General features: G+C 47.6%; 9 protein-coding genes across 9 annotated transcripts; 3 read left to right on the top strand and 6 right to left on the bottom strand.

Annotated features, from left to right (window-relative positions):
• Window positions 1–62: 62 nt before the first annotated feature.
• EURHEDRAFT_513286 (uncharacterized protein) lies at window positions 63–2840 on the bottom strand (the record flags this gene model as incomplete). Its single annotated transcript, XM_040786151.1, has 4 exons — window positions 63–1449; window positions 1500–2227; window positions 2310–2421; window positions 2488–2840. 4 exons carry the CDS (start codon window positions 2838–2840, stop codon window positions 63–65), a joined length of 2580 nt encoding a protein of 859 aa, XP_040641956.1.
• Window positions 2841–3299: 459 nt separating this feature from the next.
• EURHEDRAFT_409601 (uncharacterized protein) lies at window positions 3300–3597 on the bottom strand. Its single transcript, XM_040781123.1, has one exon. It carries the CDS (start codon window positions 3558–3560, stop codon window positions 3321–3323), a length of 240 nt encoding a protein of 79 aa, XP_040641955.1. The 5' UTR covers window positions 3561–3597; the 3' UTR covers window positions 3300–3320.
• On the bottom strand, window positions 3585–5549 carry EURHEDRAFT_473103 (uncharacterized protein). The gene is made up of 2 exons (XM_040785363.1): window positions 4846–5549; window positions 3585–4794 (listed from the first exon to the last, which is right to left on the bottom strand). The coding sequence occupies exons 1-2, from the start codon at window positions 5250–5252 to the stop codon at window positions 3720–3722; spliced, it is 1482 nt and encodes a 493-aa protein (XP_040641954.1). The 5' UTR covers window positions 5253–5549; the 3' UTR covers window positions 3585–3719.
• A 2146-nt stretch (window positions 5550–7695) lies between these two features.
• On the bottom strand, window positions 7696–9410 carry EURHEDRAFT_409599 (wax synthase family protein). Its single transcript, XM_040781122.1, has 3 exons — window positions 8908–9410; window positions 8266–8849; window positions 7696–8200 (listed from the first exon to the last, which is right to left on the bottom strand). Exons 1-3 carry the CDS (start codon window positions 9390–9392, stop codon window positions 8040–8042), a joined length of 1230 nt encoding a protein of 409 aa, XP_040641953.1. The 5' UTR covers window positions 9393–9410; the 3' UTR covers window positions 7696–8039.
• Window positions 9411–9582: 172 nt separating this feature from the next.
• EURHEDRAFT_409598 (NAD(P)-binding protein) lies at window positions 9583–11020 on the bottom strand. The gene is made up of 3 exons (XM_040781121.1): window positions 10676–11020; window positions 10282–10622; window positions 9583–10212 (listed from the first exon to the last, which is right to left on the bottom strand). Exons 1-3 carry the CDS (start codon window positions 10905–10907, stop codon window positions 9685–9687), a joined length of 1101 nt encoding a protein of 366 aa, XP_040641952.1. The 5' UTR covers window positions 10908–11020; the 3' UTR covers window positions 9583–9684.
• Window positions 11021–11477: 457 nt separating this feature from the next.
• Window positions 11478–13220, bottom strand: EURHEDRAFT_513284 (cytochrome P450; the record flags this gene model as incomplete). The annotated part of the gene is made up of 6 exons (XM_040786150.1): window positions 11478–11653; window positions 11708–11784; window positions 11838–12457; window positions 12516–12901; window positions 12964–13080; window positions 13163–13220. 6 exons carry the CDS (start codon window positions 13218–13220, stop codon window positions 11478–11480), a joined length of 1434 nt encoding a protein of 477 aa, XP_040641951.1.
• Window positions 13221–13575: 355 nt separating this feature from the next.
• Window positions 13576–15370, top strand: EURHEDRAFT_473096 (cytochrome P450; the record flags this gene model as incomplete). Its single annotated transcript, XM_040785362.1, has 5 exons — window positions 13576–13902; window positions 13961–14329; window positions 14380–14663; window positions 14728–15208; window positions 15269–15370. The coding sequence occupies exons 1-5, from the start codon at window positions 13594–13596 to the stop codon at window positions 15365–15367; spliced, it is 1542 nt and encodes a 513-aa protein (XP_040641950.1). The 5' UTR covers window positions 13576–13593.
• A 287-nt stretch (window positions 15371–15657) lies between these two features.
• EURHEDRAFT_275273 (uncharacterized protein) lies at window positions 15658–16231 on the top strand. Its single transcript, XM_040778176.1, has 2 exons — window positions 15658–15677; window positions 15835–16231. Exon 2 carries the CDS (start codon window positions 15896–15898, stop codon window positions 16112–16114), a length of 219 nt encoding a protein of 72 aa, XP_040641949.1. The 5' UTR covers window positions 15658–15677; window positions 15835–15895; the 3' UTR covers window positions 16115–16231.
• Window positions 16232–16510: 279 nt separating this feature from the next.
• On the top strand, window positions 16511–17795 carry EURHEDRAFT_473094 (putative metallo-beta-lactamase domain protein). Its single transcript, XM_040785361.1, has 2 exons — window positions 16511–16767; window positions 16827–17795. The coding sequence occupies exons 1-2, from the start codon at window positions 16624–16626 to the stop codon at window positions 17607–17609; spliced, it is 927 nt and encodes a 308-aa protein (XP_040641948.1). The 5' UTR covers window positions 16511–16623; the 3' UTR covers window positions 17610–17795.
• The last annotated feature ends 142 nt before the right edge of the window (window positions 17796–17937 follow it).

Raw genomic sequence — 17937 nt, 5'->3', positions numbered from 1 at the left:
CCCGGTCACCAGGACAGAGTAGAAAGAAAATTAACCCGAAAATGCTGATACAGATGCTGGGATCAAAAACCCCATTCCTGGTTCTCATCCGTATAAAAAGTCGGGAAATAAGACCGAACAAACTCCCCATTAATCGGGTCATAGGGGAAGAATACATCATTCCCATCAAGCCCAATTCCAGGCGCTGGACCTGCATCTGGTGCACCATCAGCATCAGATATAAGAGTAAAACCTGCCGCACCAGGTGGTAAACCCGGCCCGTCTGGCAACTGCCCGTTATCTTGATGGGCAGCTTTGTCAATGCCGTTAGTCTTGAAGGAACCGTTTAGCTGATCCTTATGGCCGTTGGTCACCTCATCTGCACCAAAGTCGAAGGTTGGCATATGGCTTACATCGTAATCCATTCCTTGGGCAATCTTACGCAGATTCATATCGCACAACTGCCATGCGCGACGCGACGCAGTACTAAATTCGGACATGGAGTGGAGCCAGCGAACCCCCTTTTTCGCCATTGTGAAGATGTTCTGTTCCTCTTCGGGAATATGGATGCTCCCGAACGACAACTCAAGCAAGAGAATTGTCACAGATTGCACAAGACAGTGTAGTACGCACCACCAAGGCCCTATTTCGTACAGTTGAATCGCATCCGCTTGATCCGGAATCAAATCCAACATCTTATTAGCAGAATCCAGGGATAGCATAGCCATGACGTGACTAAATGCTGGCTTCTCATTGCCTTGACCACTTTGGTGTGCATCGCGACGGCAAAGGCACGGACGCCCGAGCGTAATCCGGGAGCTGTAGAAATGGAAAGCCAAAAACAGTTTGGCCCGAAGTAAATCGGGCCCTTCATCTTCTTTACGCGTAAAGTCGAATGCTGGGTGAAGACTCGCAAACCAGAGGTCAAGCCGTGACCTCAACACTCCAATCCGATTCTCAATGTGTGCCCACGGCACCATGGCACAGTCGGGTGAATAAACTCGATTGACAATCTCTTGAGAGATGACCGCCAAGTCGGCATAGTAAAGGAAGCAAAGCGCATTGTTAGGAGGCAGGCTCTTCAACCAAGTCACATCTCGGGGTATATCGGTATATTTGGCATCCTTGCCCCCAAGAGGATTCGAGGATATTTGGTGAATAAAAGAACTCGCAATAGCATTTCCTACAAACTCTTCGCGTAGACTCAGGTCGTTAAGAAGCTTGGCTACCAGTGGTTCCTGTAACTGATCCCCCTCAAACGGGAGAGGCAGTGGAGTTGTGCAGACGCCATCCAAAATGCATGTCGCCCGGCCGGTCATTATCCCTAGTAGATGCTCGAGGGTGTATAAACACCACCAAACTCGATTGCGCGATTCCTTGGAGATGCTGGCCGTAAAATCACTGGTGTTTTTCATGTTGATACCAAGGGTAATCGCGGAACGAATCGCCAATGCTGCGATCCTCCAGGCTCTAAAAAAGGTTAATTTGAGGAATGAATGAGCCCCAAAGACATGACTCACCTGTTAACCTGATCTGACGCGATTAAATAAAACGCTATCAAACCTTCCACTTGGATTTGCTGAAGGTCTGGATGACTGAACAACACATCACCATTCATACTCAGGATCCGAGCCCGGGTCAAATACACCAAGTGGTCGTTTTCTTCACCTTGCCACGGTGCTTGCTTTAGATGAGCTCTCTTGGCACTTATCGCGAATATCACGTTCAAGATAGCCAACCACTTATCTCCTGGGCGTCCGGAGTTGTCATAGAATGATTGATACTGCGTGCTGAACAATGGGCGACTAATAATCGGGAAGAAGGGATGAACCGACGCCAGATAATCCTCGAAAAGCTTGTCCGCCAGCGGCCGCGGTGGTACCTCGTAAACTTGAACCGGGCCAGGGATCGAAACTTCCATGTCGTCCAAATGGTAATTGCCGGAATGAAGGGCGTAATCGCTTTCATTATCAGGATCGGGGTCGTAAGTGCCTGGTTCCTTCTTCGCTCGTTGTTCTGCCTCTCTTCGCAATCTCTGCATCCAGGTCACTTCGGAATTTTTGCCCATATAACCCGTTGCCCTTGTAGTTTCGTTCCGATTAAGATCCTCTTCAACACGCTCAATGGCCTCTAGCGAACCGATTGATGAAGGGCTGGACATATCGTCAGGGTGTTCATCCATCATATCTTCCTGTGATATAGGCTGCGATTGTCGCTCAGCGGGTGAACGGTCAACTTCTGCTACATGCTGTACATTGTCAGGTATCTTGTATTTAAGAAAGAGGAAAAAGGAAAAATGCGGGACGAAAAAGAAAGATGTGGAATCGAACCTTGTCCAATGCCTCTTTGATGCGCTCCGACGTCGAACCATCAACCATATGCTCAATGTCCTTCAACAACTCTTCATAATCGCGTGTTTTGTTAGATAAATCCTTCAATTGCCTGTTCCCTATCCAGTTAGCCTCAACAAAACCTTACCAACTAAGAAAAAAAAAAGTTGCCACATACCGATTCATCTTCTCCCTCCACGAAACCGGATAATCGCACTGAATGCTCAACTCCTTACACTGCCTGCACACCGGCGTATCCCCACTACACTTCGTCTTCCGTTGTCGACACGACTGACAAGCCCTAGGAACTCTTCGACTATGCCGCGGGGCCGCGGTTGCCCGCTGGCGGGGTATCGGAACCTTGCCATTGCTGTAGAGTTGTTTGGTGCCGGAATGCGTGGAGGTGATCTGCGGTCTGTGGGGTGTATTTGTTCGATGCGAGGTAATCGAAGAGGCTGCGGTTCCTGGAAGAGCGGGGACATTGGAGGTGGGGAGGATGGTGGTGTCGAGGTCTGCTTGTTGGAGGGGCATTTGGTTGCGCGATGGGACGAAGGCGTCCCTTTCTTTGTCTTGGAAGGAGGCTATGGGGGGCTCCATTCGGTCGAATTGATATGTTGATAGGAAAAAGCGACTAGTTAAAAAAGTGAGAGAGAGAATGGCGAGTGTTGCCTGTTGGGCTGTCGTGCTTATCGAGAAAAAGCCGAGAAGCGCATCGTTCGGATAATTGTTCGGCAGAAGAATTAATCGCAATAAAAATAGACGGGATGAATCCCGACCAGCAGGGCTACTACCCGATATAAACAAGTTGAAGTTGGACAATAAAGAACAATCGCGAAAAGGAGAGACGAAAGGCAGAAATAGAAGTTTAATGGAGAACCGGGAGACGTTGAGTAAGCTTCCTACCCCATACGGGAACCACGGGTCATGTGAGTTGTGGCAACAGGGTTATCCAAAGGAGCATACAGTTTACCAAGAGTAGTAGTAAAAAAAGTGGTTCATCAGTCAGATACATTAACATAATAGGCATAGGGCGACTGCCCTGGAATCTATCTTTTTCCCCCCTCCCTCGTAAGTCTTTTCCTTCTTTTCGCAGTCTTTTGGTATCACTTGTTCCTCCACACGCCCAGAATGGAGAATAAAATAAAAATAGAAAAACCACCAAACAGGCACAAACACCAGAATCGAAGCAGAAGAGTATATGTACAGATCGAGGATCTTGCCAACTAAACCCAGCCGGCCATGGAGAGACATATAGACATGTACAACAGGTAACAAAAAAAAAAAAAAAAAAAGAAAAAAGAAAAAAAAGGAGAATCAATAGTATAAGCGGAGAATTGAGTAGGACCATAAGAATCGGAACGCTTCTAGTGGTGAGCGGAGAGTGAGTTCAAATGGAAAGAAATGTAACGCTTAGATCTCTCCGAACATTTCATCGAGCTCATCAACCTCGACGGTTTCAGGGCTCTGCAATTCTCTCCACGAATCAAAGGCCGTATCAACGTCCATAATCGACGAAGGTCTAGCCTTGATAGCTACCTTGTCCTCGGACTCGGCCAGATCAGACATCTTGATATCAACATCGGGAAGACCGCTGTTGAGCATGTCAATCGACCGTTTAAGAGGTGACACATGCGCAACCTCAGGAAGGGCGATCTGGGGACAGTCCTCGGTGTCCAAGCCGGCATCCGAAGGGGTATTCGAAGAAAGCGAGGATGCAACCGAGGTGAGAGATGGAGAAGGCGAGGTACCAAGGAAAGCACAAGCGGCATCATCGTCCTGGCCCTTTTGTTGCTTGGATGCCGGGGACTGCTGGTCCAGGGCGCCCGAATGCGAGAAATAGTCACCATAGTCGAAATCATCAGACACACGATCGCTGCTAAACGACGAAGATGGCGAGTCATCGAGATGCGAGTTTGAGGTAGAAACGTTCATGCCATCCATCTGGCTGAGGCCTTCCGAGATACCGGAACGCGCCACACCGGTCTGTCCCTGGCTTGCCTTTTGCTCGGAGGCCCGCTCGCGAACGGCACTGGCAGTCTGGGTGAATTCCTTCTCGTCACCCTCGAGCGGTGGTGAGGCAGCACGGTGAGAGTGCATCAGACGCATATGCGCGTGGAAGTCGGAGCCGGATCTGGCGGCACCATCGGGACGACCGTGCAAATTGATGTGTTCATCGTCGAAGTCGGGAGAGGAGAGGTCGACCTCTGGGCTAGGCGACCGTTGACGCGCAAAAACATCCTCGTCATCCTGATCCACACTCGTGACACTGGGGGTCATCTGTTTCCCAACCATACCCGACGGGATCATGATATCGTCCGAGTTCTCAGGCAATGGCTGGCGCTGCATGGTTGTAAGATAGTAATAGACCTTTCGAGGATGAACAGGAATAAGCTCCTTGGCGATAGGACAAGGCGCCAGGGCGGACCAGGAACGCTTCATGTAGGCGCTCAGTCGCGACGAGAGGAGGGCGGCGGGATTGGCGGAACTATACTGTCAGTATGTATAGAGAGATGGAAGAGAATAAGAGGAAACTTACTTTGCGACATTGTCGTTGAGAGTGTAGAGAATGGCAGCGAGTTCCTTGACGAGATGCGGGCGATTGGCGGTCTTCTCGAGTTGGTGAATGACGCCGACCACGATATCATCGTTGATGCCCTCGGTGTCGATCCGCGGTGCAAGGCCATCGTCCATGGGCGAAGGAGGTGGCGTGTGCTCCCAGGTGGCGGCGCGCACAGCGGGGCTTTGTTGGGACGACGAGGGCTCGGGGGAGAGTGAGAGGGAGTCGTGCGACCTCTTGACTTTTTTGGATGGAGGCAGTTGCTGGTGATCTCCAGTCGAAGGAATCTTGGCCGACGAGATCGAAGGAGACCGACGCGATGAACTGGGAAGATGAATGCCCAGCGAGGGAAGAGAGAGAGACTTGCGACGAGTATTATAAGGCATGGTAATACAGCAATAGGGTAGTAGGAATAGAAGTAACTAAACGACAAAAGCAATACAACAACAGTAATAACAGGATAACACAGAATAACAGCACAGTAATAAAGCAATACAATACTAATAATATAGAGAGAGAAAGAATATTAGGATAATACAGGAGGGAATATGGCGAGGGAGAAGAAGATGGGAATATGGAAGAGAGTAACGGGAGAGATGGAGATGGCGATGAAAACAGAAGAACGACGAGAAGAGAAATGATCCCGACCGGCTGGACGGCCACCCGATACTTTTTTTTTTTTTTACTGCCAGGAGCCGCAAATAATCCGACGAGGTTATACGCCGATTTTGATTGGCCAATTCGGTCCGGTATGCTAAAGGCACTCAGACATCAGGCATCCAGGCAGACAGAGTATATGTACAGAGTGCGAACACAGCAAAGTACAGCGATGAAAGATTACGGTGTACAAACAACAGCAACATAAACAACAGACACCAGCGCATAAACAACTGCACACCGCATGTGTGTTTCCCAGGCAAAGTACCAGTCTATCGTACTAATACAGGCGGTGAAAGGGGCAAAAGTCCGCCATGTGTCGATGACGAGAATTACTTGACGTGTCATTGGCCATGATGGTGGAGTTTTGCAGCGAATCGGGTATCTGCAGTCTATTCCATATGCATGCTACTTGTCTTGATCGTCTTTGTGCAAGTATCCTTGCTTGTACCCTTTACTTGTACAAGTGCTCGTTGCATTGACTTGTGCAAGTAGTCGAGCGCTGCACATTTAGTATGTCTGTACATATCTGTAGATGAGCTGCGTACCTGTTTTGGGTACGGAGTACAGTACAAGCAAGTACTCCGTAGACCTGTGGTTGCTGTGGAATATTCCACCCCACCGCCAAGCCTCTAATGCAGGCATGAAACCCACCCGGTGTACGGGCCAATTAATGCGCACGTTCTGTCTCCGCTTGGCTGTTCCCAACGACGCCGTTTGAAGTGGCTAATCAAGGCTAGCCAATCAGCATCCCTCGGAACTGCCTCTAGAAAAACAGAGGTTACCATTCGGGACTAGCTTAATCTGAAAAAGTCGACCTGTAGAGTACTCTGTACGGAGTACAGGCCGAGTAAACAAAGATATGCGAGGGATCAATTATGATAGACGGATCATTCCATCCCTTGTTGTTGCTGGGCTGTGCGTTCATTGCTTGCTTTGACGTTGCTGCTGCCATCAATTATTGATGTATGCCATTGCATCTGACACATCACACAGTACGAGAATACAAACAGCGATCAGGGTCGTCTTCATTATTTGAGTACTCCGGGAAAGGTGAGGAAGGGGGGAAAGAAGGAAAAAAAGGAAAGAGAAAACAGACTGACAAGACGGGGGTTCGAACCGCTCCAGCCCGCAAGATCAACCATGATGTTCACCGTACAACGTTAATACGGCATTACCACTATAGGGGTATTCAATACGAAATTTTAGATCGCTGGACTATCTTGCCGTAGTTGTTTTTACATATATACGATGTGGTGGCTTATAAGTTACTTCGCTAAGCACCGGTGTCTGATAGGACGAAGCAGACAACCATTGTAGCCCTACCCCAACTAGATGCCTAATTGACTTTCTCCAAATAGTGAGAGAGCTAGTCTCATTACAGTTTACCAAGTTCGATTCTGTAGGATATTAATATCTGCGATTTGTATAGTGAGTGGTTCTGGCTACATATATATATTTCTCTCTCTACGGAGCACTGGACTGGGAATAGAGCCTTTGATATAAGTTTGCCATTACAAAAGCCCCTTTCTCAGTAAATCAATATGCGAAGAGCGTATAGAATACAGGACGATAGGAGTTTAACAAGATTTTTAACGTCCATCGTAGGCAAACTGAAAGGACGACGTTTTAATCAATAACAGCACGCAAATCCATGGTCGATCATACTGATCAAAACATCGAGCGAGAGCAGCAGCCCTCACGAGCTTGATACTGTCTGTTTTCATATAACTTATCCGCATTCTTCTCTTCTAGTTGATCTCTTAATATGACCTCCACAGTGCCTGCGGTGCGCATCGATGAAGCGTATGAACACTTCCAGCATCGCTGTAACATTGTGGATCTCCAAAAGAAAGTAGACAGCACAGAAAAGCTCCAATATACTGAAGCAGATCTCAATACAATCCAGGTTCGCGCTTACCAAATGGCCTTGCCTAGGTTCATTACTAACAAGCGTGCTACATTACAGGCAGAATGGCCCCTTGCCCTAAAGAAGTTACACGTGACTAGTTGGCTGACATTTTCTTTTTTTTTACAACTAAAAACATTCAACCTTTTTTCTAACTCACTTTCCTACTGTGGCTTCAGTTTCTCATGAAGAGCAGGGACGCTCTATATCATTTCTGCTATGGCGAGGCTGTTTTGGTATAGCTTTGTTAAGAACATGATTGCTCCGGTACCTGTCCAAGTTCATTCATTTAGGTATTGATTCGCAGAGGTAAATTTCATGTAACTCCGTCTTGCACGAACACATGAAGCCTTTATTGGAGGGACGACATCAGAGGGGAGACCAGAAGCCGAGTAACTGAAAATAAAAAGATCCATGGCGTCATCGATACCACTGTCACGATGTATTCAAGACTCCTGTATCTCTTTTCTCGCCTATCTTCACCATCAACAGCAATCTATCTATCTAACCCACCATTTCCCCCAGTTCTAGCGTCTTCACATCGACACTGAATAAACTCGTTTGCAACACAACAGAACTATGCATCGCCAATCCTGAACCAAATTTCTCAGTTCAACGCCAGATAGTATTGATGCAACTGAGCAACAATACTAAAAGGCAGCGGGATTTCCAGGTCCCAATTACAAGCGCTCTCTGCTGCAGCCATGTAACGGAAGGAAAAGGAGATCCAAACACCAACGAAAGCAAATCCAAAGTATTCAGTAAAGCCTGTTTTTATTGAATTTTTTAGCGTATTCATTTCTCATGAAGAGATAATGAGTTAAGAAACTTACGACTCTGCCGCAACCCCACGGATTTTCCCAGATAAATCACAAAATCCTCCAATGTGATCATGAACGGCTGCATAATATAGAACACACCCTGATAGAACGCATGTCCTTCACTGCGGAGAAAAAGGCTTCCGATACTATGGATCAAAGCCGAGAAGCCAAATGCCGCGTACAAATCAGTGTATCGGCGCCGTAAAGTTCCTCTTTTTGCAAGCGTCAAATCGCAGGCAAGTCCGCCGGAGAAGTTACACATTCTCCGCACCATCTGGTGCCATGAACTTCCCCAGAGGCGCCGAATGGACCAGAGGTTACTGGGGAGGAAGCTTCCGAATAACGGCGGCCAGTCGGCTGGTTCGCAGATTCCGAGCACTGTCGTTACGATTGCTGCTAGGTTGTACTGCATAGTGAGCAGGTTGTATATCTGATAGCCGCTCAGCCAGCTGCAGAGTATCTGGTACTGTAGGGGGATGTCCCAGAATGATTGGGATTGGAATATGGGCGCTGCGACTGTGCGCCGCAAGTAGGTGATGCTGTCAAGGATTAGAAAGGCAACTATGGAGTCGATAAGACGCTTGCGAATGAAATGACTGTTTATTTTGGTGAGTAACATTTGAAGTATAGTTTGAAAGAAGTATCTTGACGTACAATTTCCCACGGCCTTGATAAGAATCAGTCGACACATTTTTAGCCTGAATATTCCACCCAATAGCGCGCGGGGAAACGAGCAAGTTAAACGCCCATAGAACCCTGGCAAGGATACCCTGAGGCCAGCTCTTGCCCTCATTCTCCTCCTTCGATGCACTTCCACGGCCCTTCCAGAACTCCCGCTGCGGCTCATGACAGAGTGCAAGGTCAAGCACACGGACGACCATCATTGGGATGTTAAGACCGGCGACATAGTTGTCGATTCGGTTGCCCTTGCTATACTGCAACATTTGCGTAGCCAGCGGCAGCACAACGCCCAGGTACCATGATACGCGGACCAACCGACTAGTTTGGAGAAACACAACAGTGCAGCTCAGGATGAACACTGGTTCGAACCATAGTGGACAAGGCTTTCGCTCTGCATCCGGAGGAACGAGAAATGAGAGTGTGTCAGGGAGAGAGGCCAGGGCGGGTAAGTTTAGCATCTTGGTGATGTTGGTTGCTGTAATAGGTGTTGTGAAGCTTGTGTATACTTGGAGGGCAAAGAGGTACTTATACCCAAGCTTGGTATAATGATCGTCCTCTATTGCGCCTGTAGTTTGAAGTACTCCAAATCTGCGGTGGCTGAGACTTCAATAGTTCGATAGAATTACAGGCATTATAAAGGAAGCGTAACCCAGAAAAATATGTAATACGCTTCATATACATACGATCTACCCATAAGTGCATAATCACTAATGTATATCAACAATCTCAGAAGTGTCATTCACAGTACCTCTACTCTTCAATCAGCAAGCCCTCTTTCTCCGCCTCCAACAACGGCTCCAAAGACTTAGCCGTATCAATAATACTCTTATCATACGGGATCCAATCCAAACCAACCGCTTTTTTCACCTTCGTCGAGTCAAACACCACACCACCCTCGTCGAACGTCCAGTCCTTGTTATAGCGCTGATTTGGATTGCCCTTGAGGATCACACCTCGCCGCTCGGGATATTCCTCACTCAGAATATCCAAAATAGCCTGCTTAGGACCATGCCCCGCGACCACGAGATAACGTTCACCATCCGACTGGGCAGTATTCTCCGCGCACCAGAGGTAAATGGCTACCAGGTTGCGCACATCGACGTAGGGAGTTGACCCAGCTATTTTAGCAATGGCATCCTGGGGTCCGGGCACATCTTTACCAATGAGGCCGTTGTATACGGGGGCCAGGGTTAGAGGGAGCTTGTCTGCGGTTTCGGGGAGGATAATGGGTGGACCGGTGGCGATGGAGCCGCAGATGGCGCTTATGGCGAATGGAGGCTGTTATATGTCAACATGAGAACTTGGCATAAAAGGTGAATGGCAAAATAAAATGAATGAAATTAATACCTTCTTGGTATCCCTGAAAGCCCAAACGAGCTTCTCCGCCGCAATCTTCGCACACGGATATGCCTCATAAAGGGAGATATTATCTACCCCGTCCTCCAAGAGCAAGGGATGAATCTTGTTCCAGCTATTATCGTCGTAGGTATACGGAGCCTGGGCACCAGGCGTGATGATTGCCGCCGCAGACGAGGTGAAAACAAAGCTCTCAAGCTGGGAGCCTGCATAAACCAAAGCTGAGTTCAACAGATTTTCCGTGCCCTTGACTGTTGGGATTATGAGCTCCGATGCATGGGTAATGGAGGGGCCAATGATAGGCGCAGCCGTGTGGATGATTGCAGAGACACCTGTGTCGCTAGTGAGTAGAGGCACGGGAGAGAGCAAGGCTAGCAGGGAATACCTTTGACAGCTTCATCAAAACCAGATACTTCACAGAGATCCGGCACTTCAACGATCTCGATTCGATCCGCGTAGGGCTTCCATGGCCCATTGAGCAGACGCGAAGCACGCCCTTTGGAACGACAGGTGCCGCGCAGGCGATATCCGGCATTCAAAACGGCGGTGGCTATATTGGACGCGAGATATCCGTTGACACCAGTGATGAGGATGGTTTTGGTTATGGGTAGTGCCATCTTGGTGACTGTTGGCAGTATGTAGGTGGAATCTAAACGATACTGTGATGGAGATGATATATCCGGTACGGCAAGGGGTTGTTCTTTTATTTTAATATTGATACGAAATTGCCATCAGAAAGAACCTTATCATCTATGCGGCAGTATGTTGTGTCTATTTATTACACAACCAAGCAAGCCAAGAAATTGTCCCTCTAGATCTGCCTGGCTCGTATATCGTGCATAGGGATGTAGTACCATTTAGGTGGCGTACGGTCTAGACATTAAGGGCTAGTAGCAGGATCTTCGGGGATTACATTAGTTCATTCCGTATAGAGATTTCTTTTTCTTGTGGCGCCAAGTCAAAGGTCCATTCTTTCCGCCATGCAACAAACATTGGCCACTATTCCAATACATGAGTCAATTTATCCGCAGAGGTAATTATTATTACTCTAGGCCATTTTGTATATAGACGTAATATATGGATACATACGGGTGACTAATATCCAGACAGTTGACTAATTATAATTATTTAGGGCTAGATTCCGTGGATCCGTGTCAAGCACGGATCTGTCCCTTTCGCCCTCTTCACTACGCACGAACCACCATACACCGCCTTGCCTTTGGCTGAATCAGAAAATAGTTTTCCATCTCCATGTCACCATCTGTCATGCCTTCTGCTAACTTGACACCCTTGGGAAAGGCGCGGTAAAAGTGTGCAATCGTCATGCGGAGCTCTAAGCGGGCCAGATGAAGGCCGAGACAGACTAATCAATTATTTAGTGTTTTCGGTTCTAAGCTGCTTTTGGACTGAGACTTACTTCTGCCACCAGCACCGAATGGCATAAACGCATCTTTCATGTCTTGAGTCGGATTCTCCCACCGGGACGGATCAAATCTATAGCTCGTTAGTTTTGCAATTCGAACACAAACGGTATACATGATGACAACTTTTCTGGCTCCGGAAAGATCCGTGGATTACGATGCATCGTATATGCCTGCGTTGTGACTGTAAGCCCACCGGAGATATAATGCCCACATAGCCTTTTTCCACCCGCAGGTACAGCACGAGGTAAGTCACCAGGGGCAGCGCCATAGAGACGTAGTGATTCCTCAATAACCTGGCCCATATAAGACAGTTTCTTAAGATCGTCTACCTTGAATCCATCAGGCAGGCTTCTCACTTCCCTGATCAACCGCTGCTGCACGGCGGGGTGCTGTGATACCACCCAGACGAGGTATGTAAGCGTAATGGCCGTCGTGTCGCTGCCACCAAGAATGTAGGCTTCTGCATCGGACTCAATTACGTCGTGTGAGATTTGACCGGCATCATGTGCTTTCAGTTCTCGCGAGAGCAACATCGGCTTATTGCAGTCGGGGTTTGATTTTATATATTGCCTGTAACGATCCAGGAGATTTTCAGCGTATGCAGTGCGCCGGGCTGCCGCAGACGTGATGTTCTTGATGAAGCTGGAAGGGATGGCTGAAACAATTTTCATTATTAGGGGGATCTCGACGAGTAGCGCATTGTAAAACGTGACGTTTTTGAGATCAATGGAATATTGGGTTTCCTGACGAAAGATGTCAATAGAAAATTGTTTTCCGATTCAAGATATTACGGGCACTCACTTTACCATATTCCAACATGTGAAAAGATTCGCCAAAGCTCAATTGGCCAACAATGTCAGTAGCCATAAAGAAAAACCATTTTAGCAAATCAGCGCTGCCGTCCGTATCCATACGCTCCTGAATCTTGTGTATAGCCAGCTCAACATTTTCCAAGACCACTGGCTCTAATTCCCGCAGTGAACCCTCCGACAGAGGGTGAGAGAGTAGTCGACGTCGCTCTTGATGCGCCTTAGGATCAACCAGAGAGAAGATGTTGTGCTCACGCGTTGTGGTAAGTTTACTGTACCAGTCGGATTTGCGGAAGCTGGTGCCAATGCGGTGGATTTCTTTGGTGGTTTGCAAGTCGGAAAGGGCAACCTCATTGGGGCTGACACGGACAAGAGGGCCTGGATTCTGTTCAGACATTGCCTGATGATACAACAAGCCACGTGGTGTGAGGAGGACAGACCATATTTCTTATTCAGTGAGTCGAGATATTGCATTCTCTGTCCAGTCAAAGTATAGTACTTCAAGATCAGAGTCGTAAATTTAGAACTCAAGGGTCCAGGAAGCGAGCTGAGTGGTCCTGTCAGAGCATTCCATATTGCTCGCTGACCAAGTTAACATCGTTGGCGATACGAATCGACACCGAAGTAAGAAACTGACACTTACTGCAATGCTGAGTAGCAGGATAGTCACTGATGATACGATAATTGTATGAGCCATTGCAAAAGAGGTGACAAAAAGCAAAACAAGAATACTCTTTCGTTTCTTCAAAATGTCGCAGTATATTGGTTGTAGTCTTTATATAAAAATCTACATCTAGCAGAATAAAATCTCTTTATCTCGATTATAAGTAACGCTTTCCCCGAATGTATTGTGAGACAATAGAACTGGTCATAAGTTATGTTGATTTTATTCCACATGTAACCTCATCCAAGCTTAGTAGCTTCGTGCTCAGAACGGACCCGGTGATTCATTAGGGAATTCTAAGCCGCGTGTCCTAAAAGTAGACAGACAGATATAAGCTTGCATTGTCCTATAGTTGTTGATATTTGGACCACTGCATCTTCTGCAAGCTTGTGAAAAGATTGACATCATGTATCTATCACTTTTTATGGTGCTACCTGCTTCTACTGCATGTTTGGCAGTATCTTTTGTGATTTTGGTGGCTTGGGTACTCCACCAGCGGTACCAGAGCCAACTGAATCAATTCCCAGGTCCCATTCTTGCATCCCTTTCAAATATTTGGCGATTCGGATACTCGCTGTACAACAGATATGGTACTCCCTTGGCTGCTTTGCACAGAAGATATGGCCCAGTGGTGCGTCTGGGACCGCGCATGTTATCGTTTTCCACCCCGGAAGCCATACAGGATATCTACGGCCCCAAGAACAAACTAAATAAGGTATGAATATGGAACCTACATCTATCTGCATGAAATCATACACTCATAAGGGGTTAAGTCGGAATTTTATAGTGTCATATCTCCCGTTCACGCTGGAGTCATTAGCCAAACCCTCTTTTCAAATAGAGACAAGGATTCCCATGCTAGTCACCGACGAGCAGTTAACTCGGCTTTCTCTATGAGCTCCGTGCTCCGTTACGAGCCGTATCTCGATGAAACTATTGGTCTGTTTTTCAACAAGCTTGACGAGATTTCCGGAAAGACCGGAAAAAAGGAATGGATTGACCTCCCATGCTTGTTTCAATACTATGCATTTGACACCATCGGAATGCTCGCCTATGGAAAGCGGTATGGTTTCATTGAGCAGAATTCGGATATCAACGGAATCATCAAGTCTACGCGGATGATTCTCGACTACACTTCATATGTAAGATCTACCTGGGACTAATGAGAGAACACTGCTAACATCTCTTCCAGGTTGGCAATTACCCGCTGCTAGACAAAGCAACGATCAAGAACCCACTTATGTTGTGGCTGGGCCGGATGGGCCTCGTCGAAATGACCACGCCGTTGATTCCGTTCGCGATAAACTCGCAGGCTGGACGACTGGCGGAGATGCGAGAGAACCCGGAGCGCAAGGATACCAACAGGGATATTCTTGACAGCTATCTTGCATTGCATAGGGCTAAGCCGGATATCGTAACCAATGACATGGTACTAGAACTGGGCGTGATGCTGGGGTTTGCTGGGTCGGAATCGACGTGAGTACTTTAATTGCCACTCGCTTTTCTTTCCTTTTTCCTACGTACTAAATAATGCAACCAGTGGGGTCGCCCTGAGTGCGTTTCTTTACCATGTCACACGCCATCCCAATATCTACCGCCGTGTCTGTAACGAGCTGGCATCCCATGTTGATGCCAATACAAGTCATGTTTCGTACACAAAGGCTCAAAGCATGCCATACTTTGACGCCTGCGTGAAAGAGGCTTTTCGAATCCACCCTCCCAGCGGCTTCGTGATGGAGCGGGTAACTCCCCCACAGGGAGCGGAGATTGCCGGATACAAAGTCCCCGGTAATGTAATTGTTGGCTGCAATCCACACGCTGTCCATCGTGACAAGTCCACATTTGGAGAGGATGCAGATGTGTATCGTCCTGAGCGATGGCTCGAGGCCAGTGACATGCAAGCGCGCGAGATGTGGAAGGGAATGATACATTTTGGTAGCGGGTCACATACTTGCTTGGGACGGCATATTAGCGTGATGGAAGTGTATAAGCTGGGTGCGTCGTTGTTGCATAACTTCAAGGTATTTTCTCAATCTCATCAATGCTTGTTATGCGAGTCCTATACTAAAAATTGTGAGCAGATCACCCTGGACCAGCCGGAGAAAGACTGCAAAATTACAGTAGGGCAGTTTGTACGGTTGAACTACCGGGCACGAGTGGAGCGATTGTCTAGAGAGTAGCGGAAACGAAAGAGCCACTTGGCTAAGGTTGTATGATCGTTCTCAGTATCTATTTCACAAATAGAATTGATCCTCATTGTCTCTTGTACAGATCTCGTTACTCTCCAATTATACCAACTTTACCCAACGGGAAGCCCAGTACAAACATGGAATTGTAGCCCAAAGAAGCCCACGCATCATCGTTATTGGTGATGTCCAATTAATCCGGGCCTTGCCCGCAAGCAACACGCTTATTCATTTCCGATCGTATTTATCATTGGAGTTCGCAACCTCAATAAATCCCGTAGCCAGATCCGCATAGCTTAAAAAGGTGTGTTTCGCCCCGTCGACAGCGTATGGCCGCAGGGTGCATCATGGACAAGCCCACCGGGCTAGATGAATGTCACCGCCAGCCATGTCTAGTGAAGCCGATAGTATTTCTCTGCTTTTTTAAGATTGGCAAATACGTGGCTAAAGGAAGTGTAAAGCAGTTTTTGCGTTACTCTAGGCGTCTCGCGGGATAATTTGTCGTTGATTACTGCAGAGCTCATGATAATGATACGCGGGGGCTTAACGGTTGGACTTAAAACGCGCAGCTTGGAGAGCGCCGCTACGACTGCATGTCTGGGTCGATCCCAATTGAGCAACTGGGAACGTTTTCATCCGTGGCAACGCATGAGAAGACTGCGCTGCAGGGTTATGCAATGCAAGATGCCACCTTCGGAAGGTCGGATATACCACCCCCATAGTTTTTCACATTTTGCTTAGCTGAAATTGATGCATTCTGGCCCACAGCTTCTGGCGCGAGCGGACGAGGACGTGGATGATGATCTCGAGGCCCTGGAGAAGGGTGGAGAGGATGACTTGACTGGTGGCTCCGAGAATAGCGTACATGGGCATAGCATACGTTCGGTGAGCTTAATTAGATGAAGCAGCTTGGGGTCTCGACTGTTTCATTTATCGATCTCGCGTTTATATAACAATTATCATGTGCAACTAGTTCATAAAGTCTGCTTAGCATGAACTATACCATTTGCTCTAGATAGCCGTAAAAGATCCGCAGCAAGAAAAAAGTACAATGGGCTTTTGCGGCTGGCTGACAAGACGGTGAGCCCAAGCAGGGGTAAGAAAAAAAAAATTGTCAGCTTCGTGCTTAGCACGGACACGAGACTGAAGTTGAATACGAGTTGAGATATGAGCAAAGAAATAAGAGACTATCATCACCTTCAATCTTTCCAGCAGAAAGGATTTAGTTTATTAACACGCTATTTTCGATCATGTCTCAGAAGATCAACGACACCTTCGATGAGTGCTTCTGGGGGGAGTATCTGGAAAGCCAAGGTTCACGATTACCTCCATTACCGGATGTTGAGCGCATCACTCCACGAGTTGTACGTGTACTTGCAGGTAATCCTGGTGGGGTAAGTCCGCTTCTATACAAAATTAACTCAATGACCTGGTTACTGATGGCTACGTACAGTTCCAACTGCAGGGTACCAACACGTACCTAGTGGGCAGTGGTCGTGAGAAGATTCTCATTGATACCGGTCAAGGCCTGCCGGTATGGATCGATCATATTACCCGGGTCATATCCGAGAATAACCTGAAGATCATGGCTGCATTGATCACCCACTGGCATGGCGACCATACTGGTGGCGTACCTGATCTACTGGTTCATTTTCCGCATTTATCGTCCGCTATATACAAGAACCAGCCAGACCGTGGCCAGCAGGACATTCTTGACGGACAAATTTTCCAAGTAGAGGGAGCCACAGTACGCGCCTTGCACACACCAGGTCATGCTGTTGACCACATGTGCTTTGTACTGGAAGAAGAACAGGCGATATTTACCGGCGATAACGTGCTTGGTCATGGGTTTACAGTTGTGGAAGATCTCGGGGTGTATACGAACAGTCTCGGTATTATGTACAACCAAGGGTGTCAGATAGGGTATCCAGCACATGGAGTCTTGATCACCAATATGCCATTGAAGATGGCAGAATATAGAGATCAAAGATTACGGCGAGAGCGGCAGGTCATTTCTGCCCTGCAGGAAAGTCGGCAGAAGAGCACAGGGCGAGGCAGTATTACGGTGCAGGAAGTGGTGCGATCAGTGCATGGCACTGTCCCCGAGGAAGTCAGTAAGAAGGCATTGGAGCCATTCATGCAGGAGGTACTTTTGAAGCTGGCGGGTGATCGTAAAGTTGCTTTTGAGCTGCAGGGGGGAGTAAAGCGGTGGTTCATTGTTGGTAATCGAGTTTGATGATATTATTTTTGTACATCCTTTGCTTTTTTGCATCAAATTAATTTTGCATGACTACCGAAGAATATCGTATCTGTTTTCAATAGGGCTCATGCCGCTGGAAAACTGTACAGCCCATACACGTATGCAAAACGCGAGCCAGTATCCGTGCTTCTATCAAAATCCGCCGTCCTGGTTAGAGCACTGGAGCGATGCAAGTCCAACCTTGAGTCAGTATATACTCGCCATAGCCCAGATAGCCTCCGATAGCTTACACCATCAGCTCCAGCTGAGCTTTTTGTATTATCTTCCCACCAGTTTCTCTGTTTCAAATCCGATCAGCTTCGTA

This window comes from Aspergillus ruber (assembly GCF_000600275.1).
Source record: "Aspergillus ruber CBS 135680 unplaced genomic scaffold scaffold00004, whole genome shotgun sequence".
NCBI classification, from domain to species: Eukaryota; Fungi; Ascomycota; class Eurotiomycetes; order Eurotiales; family Aspergillaceae; genus Aspergillus; species Aspergillus ruber.
The sequence above is the reverse complement of the archived record's forward strand: the minus strand, read 5'-3'. Positions and strand labels throughout refer to the sequence as shown.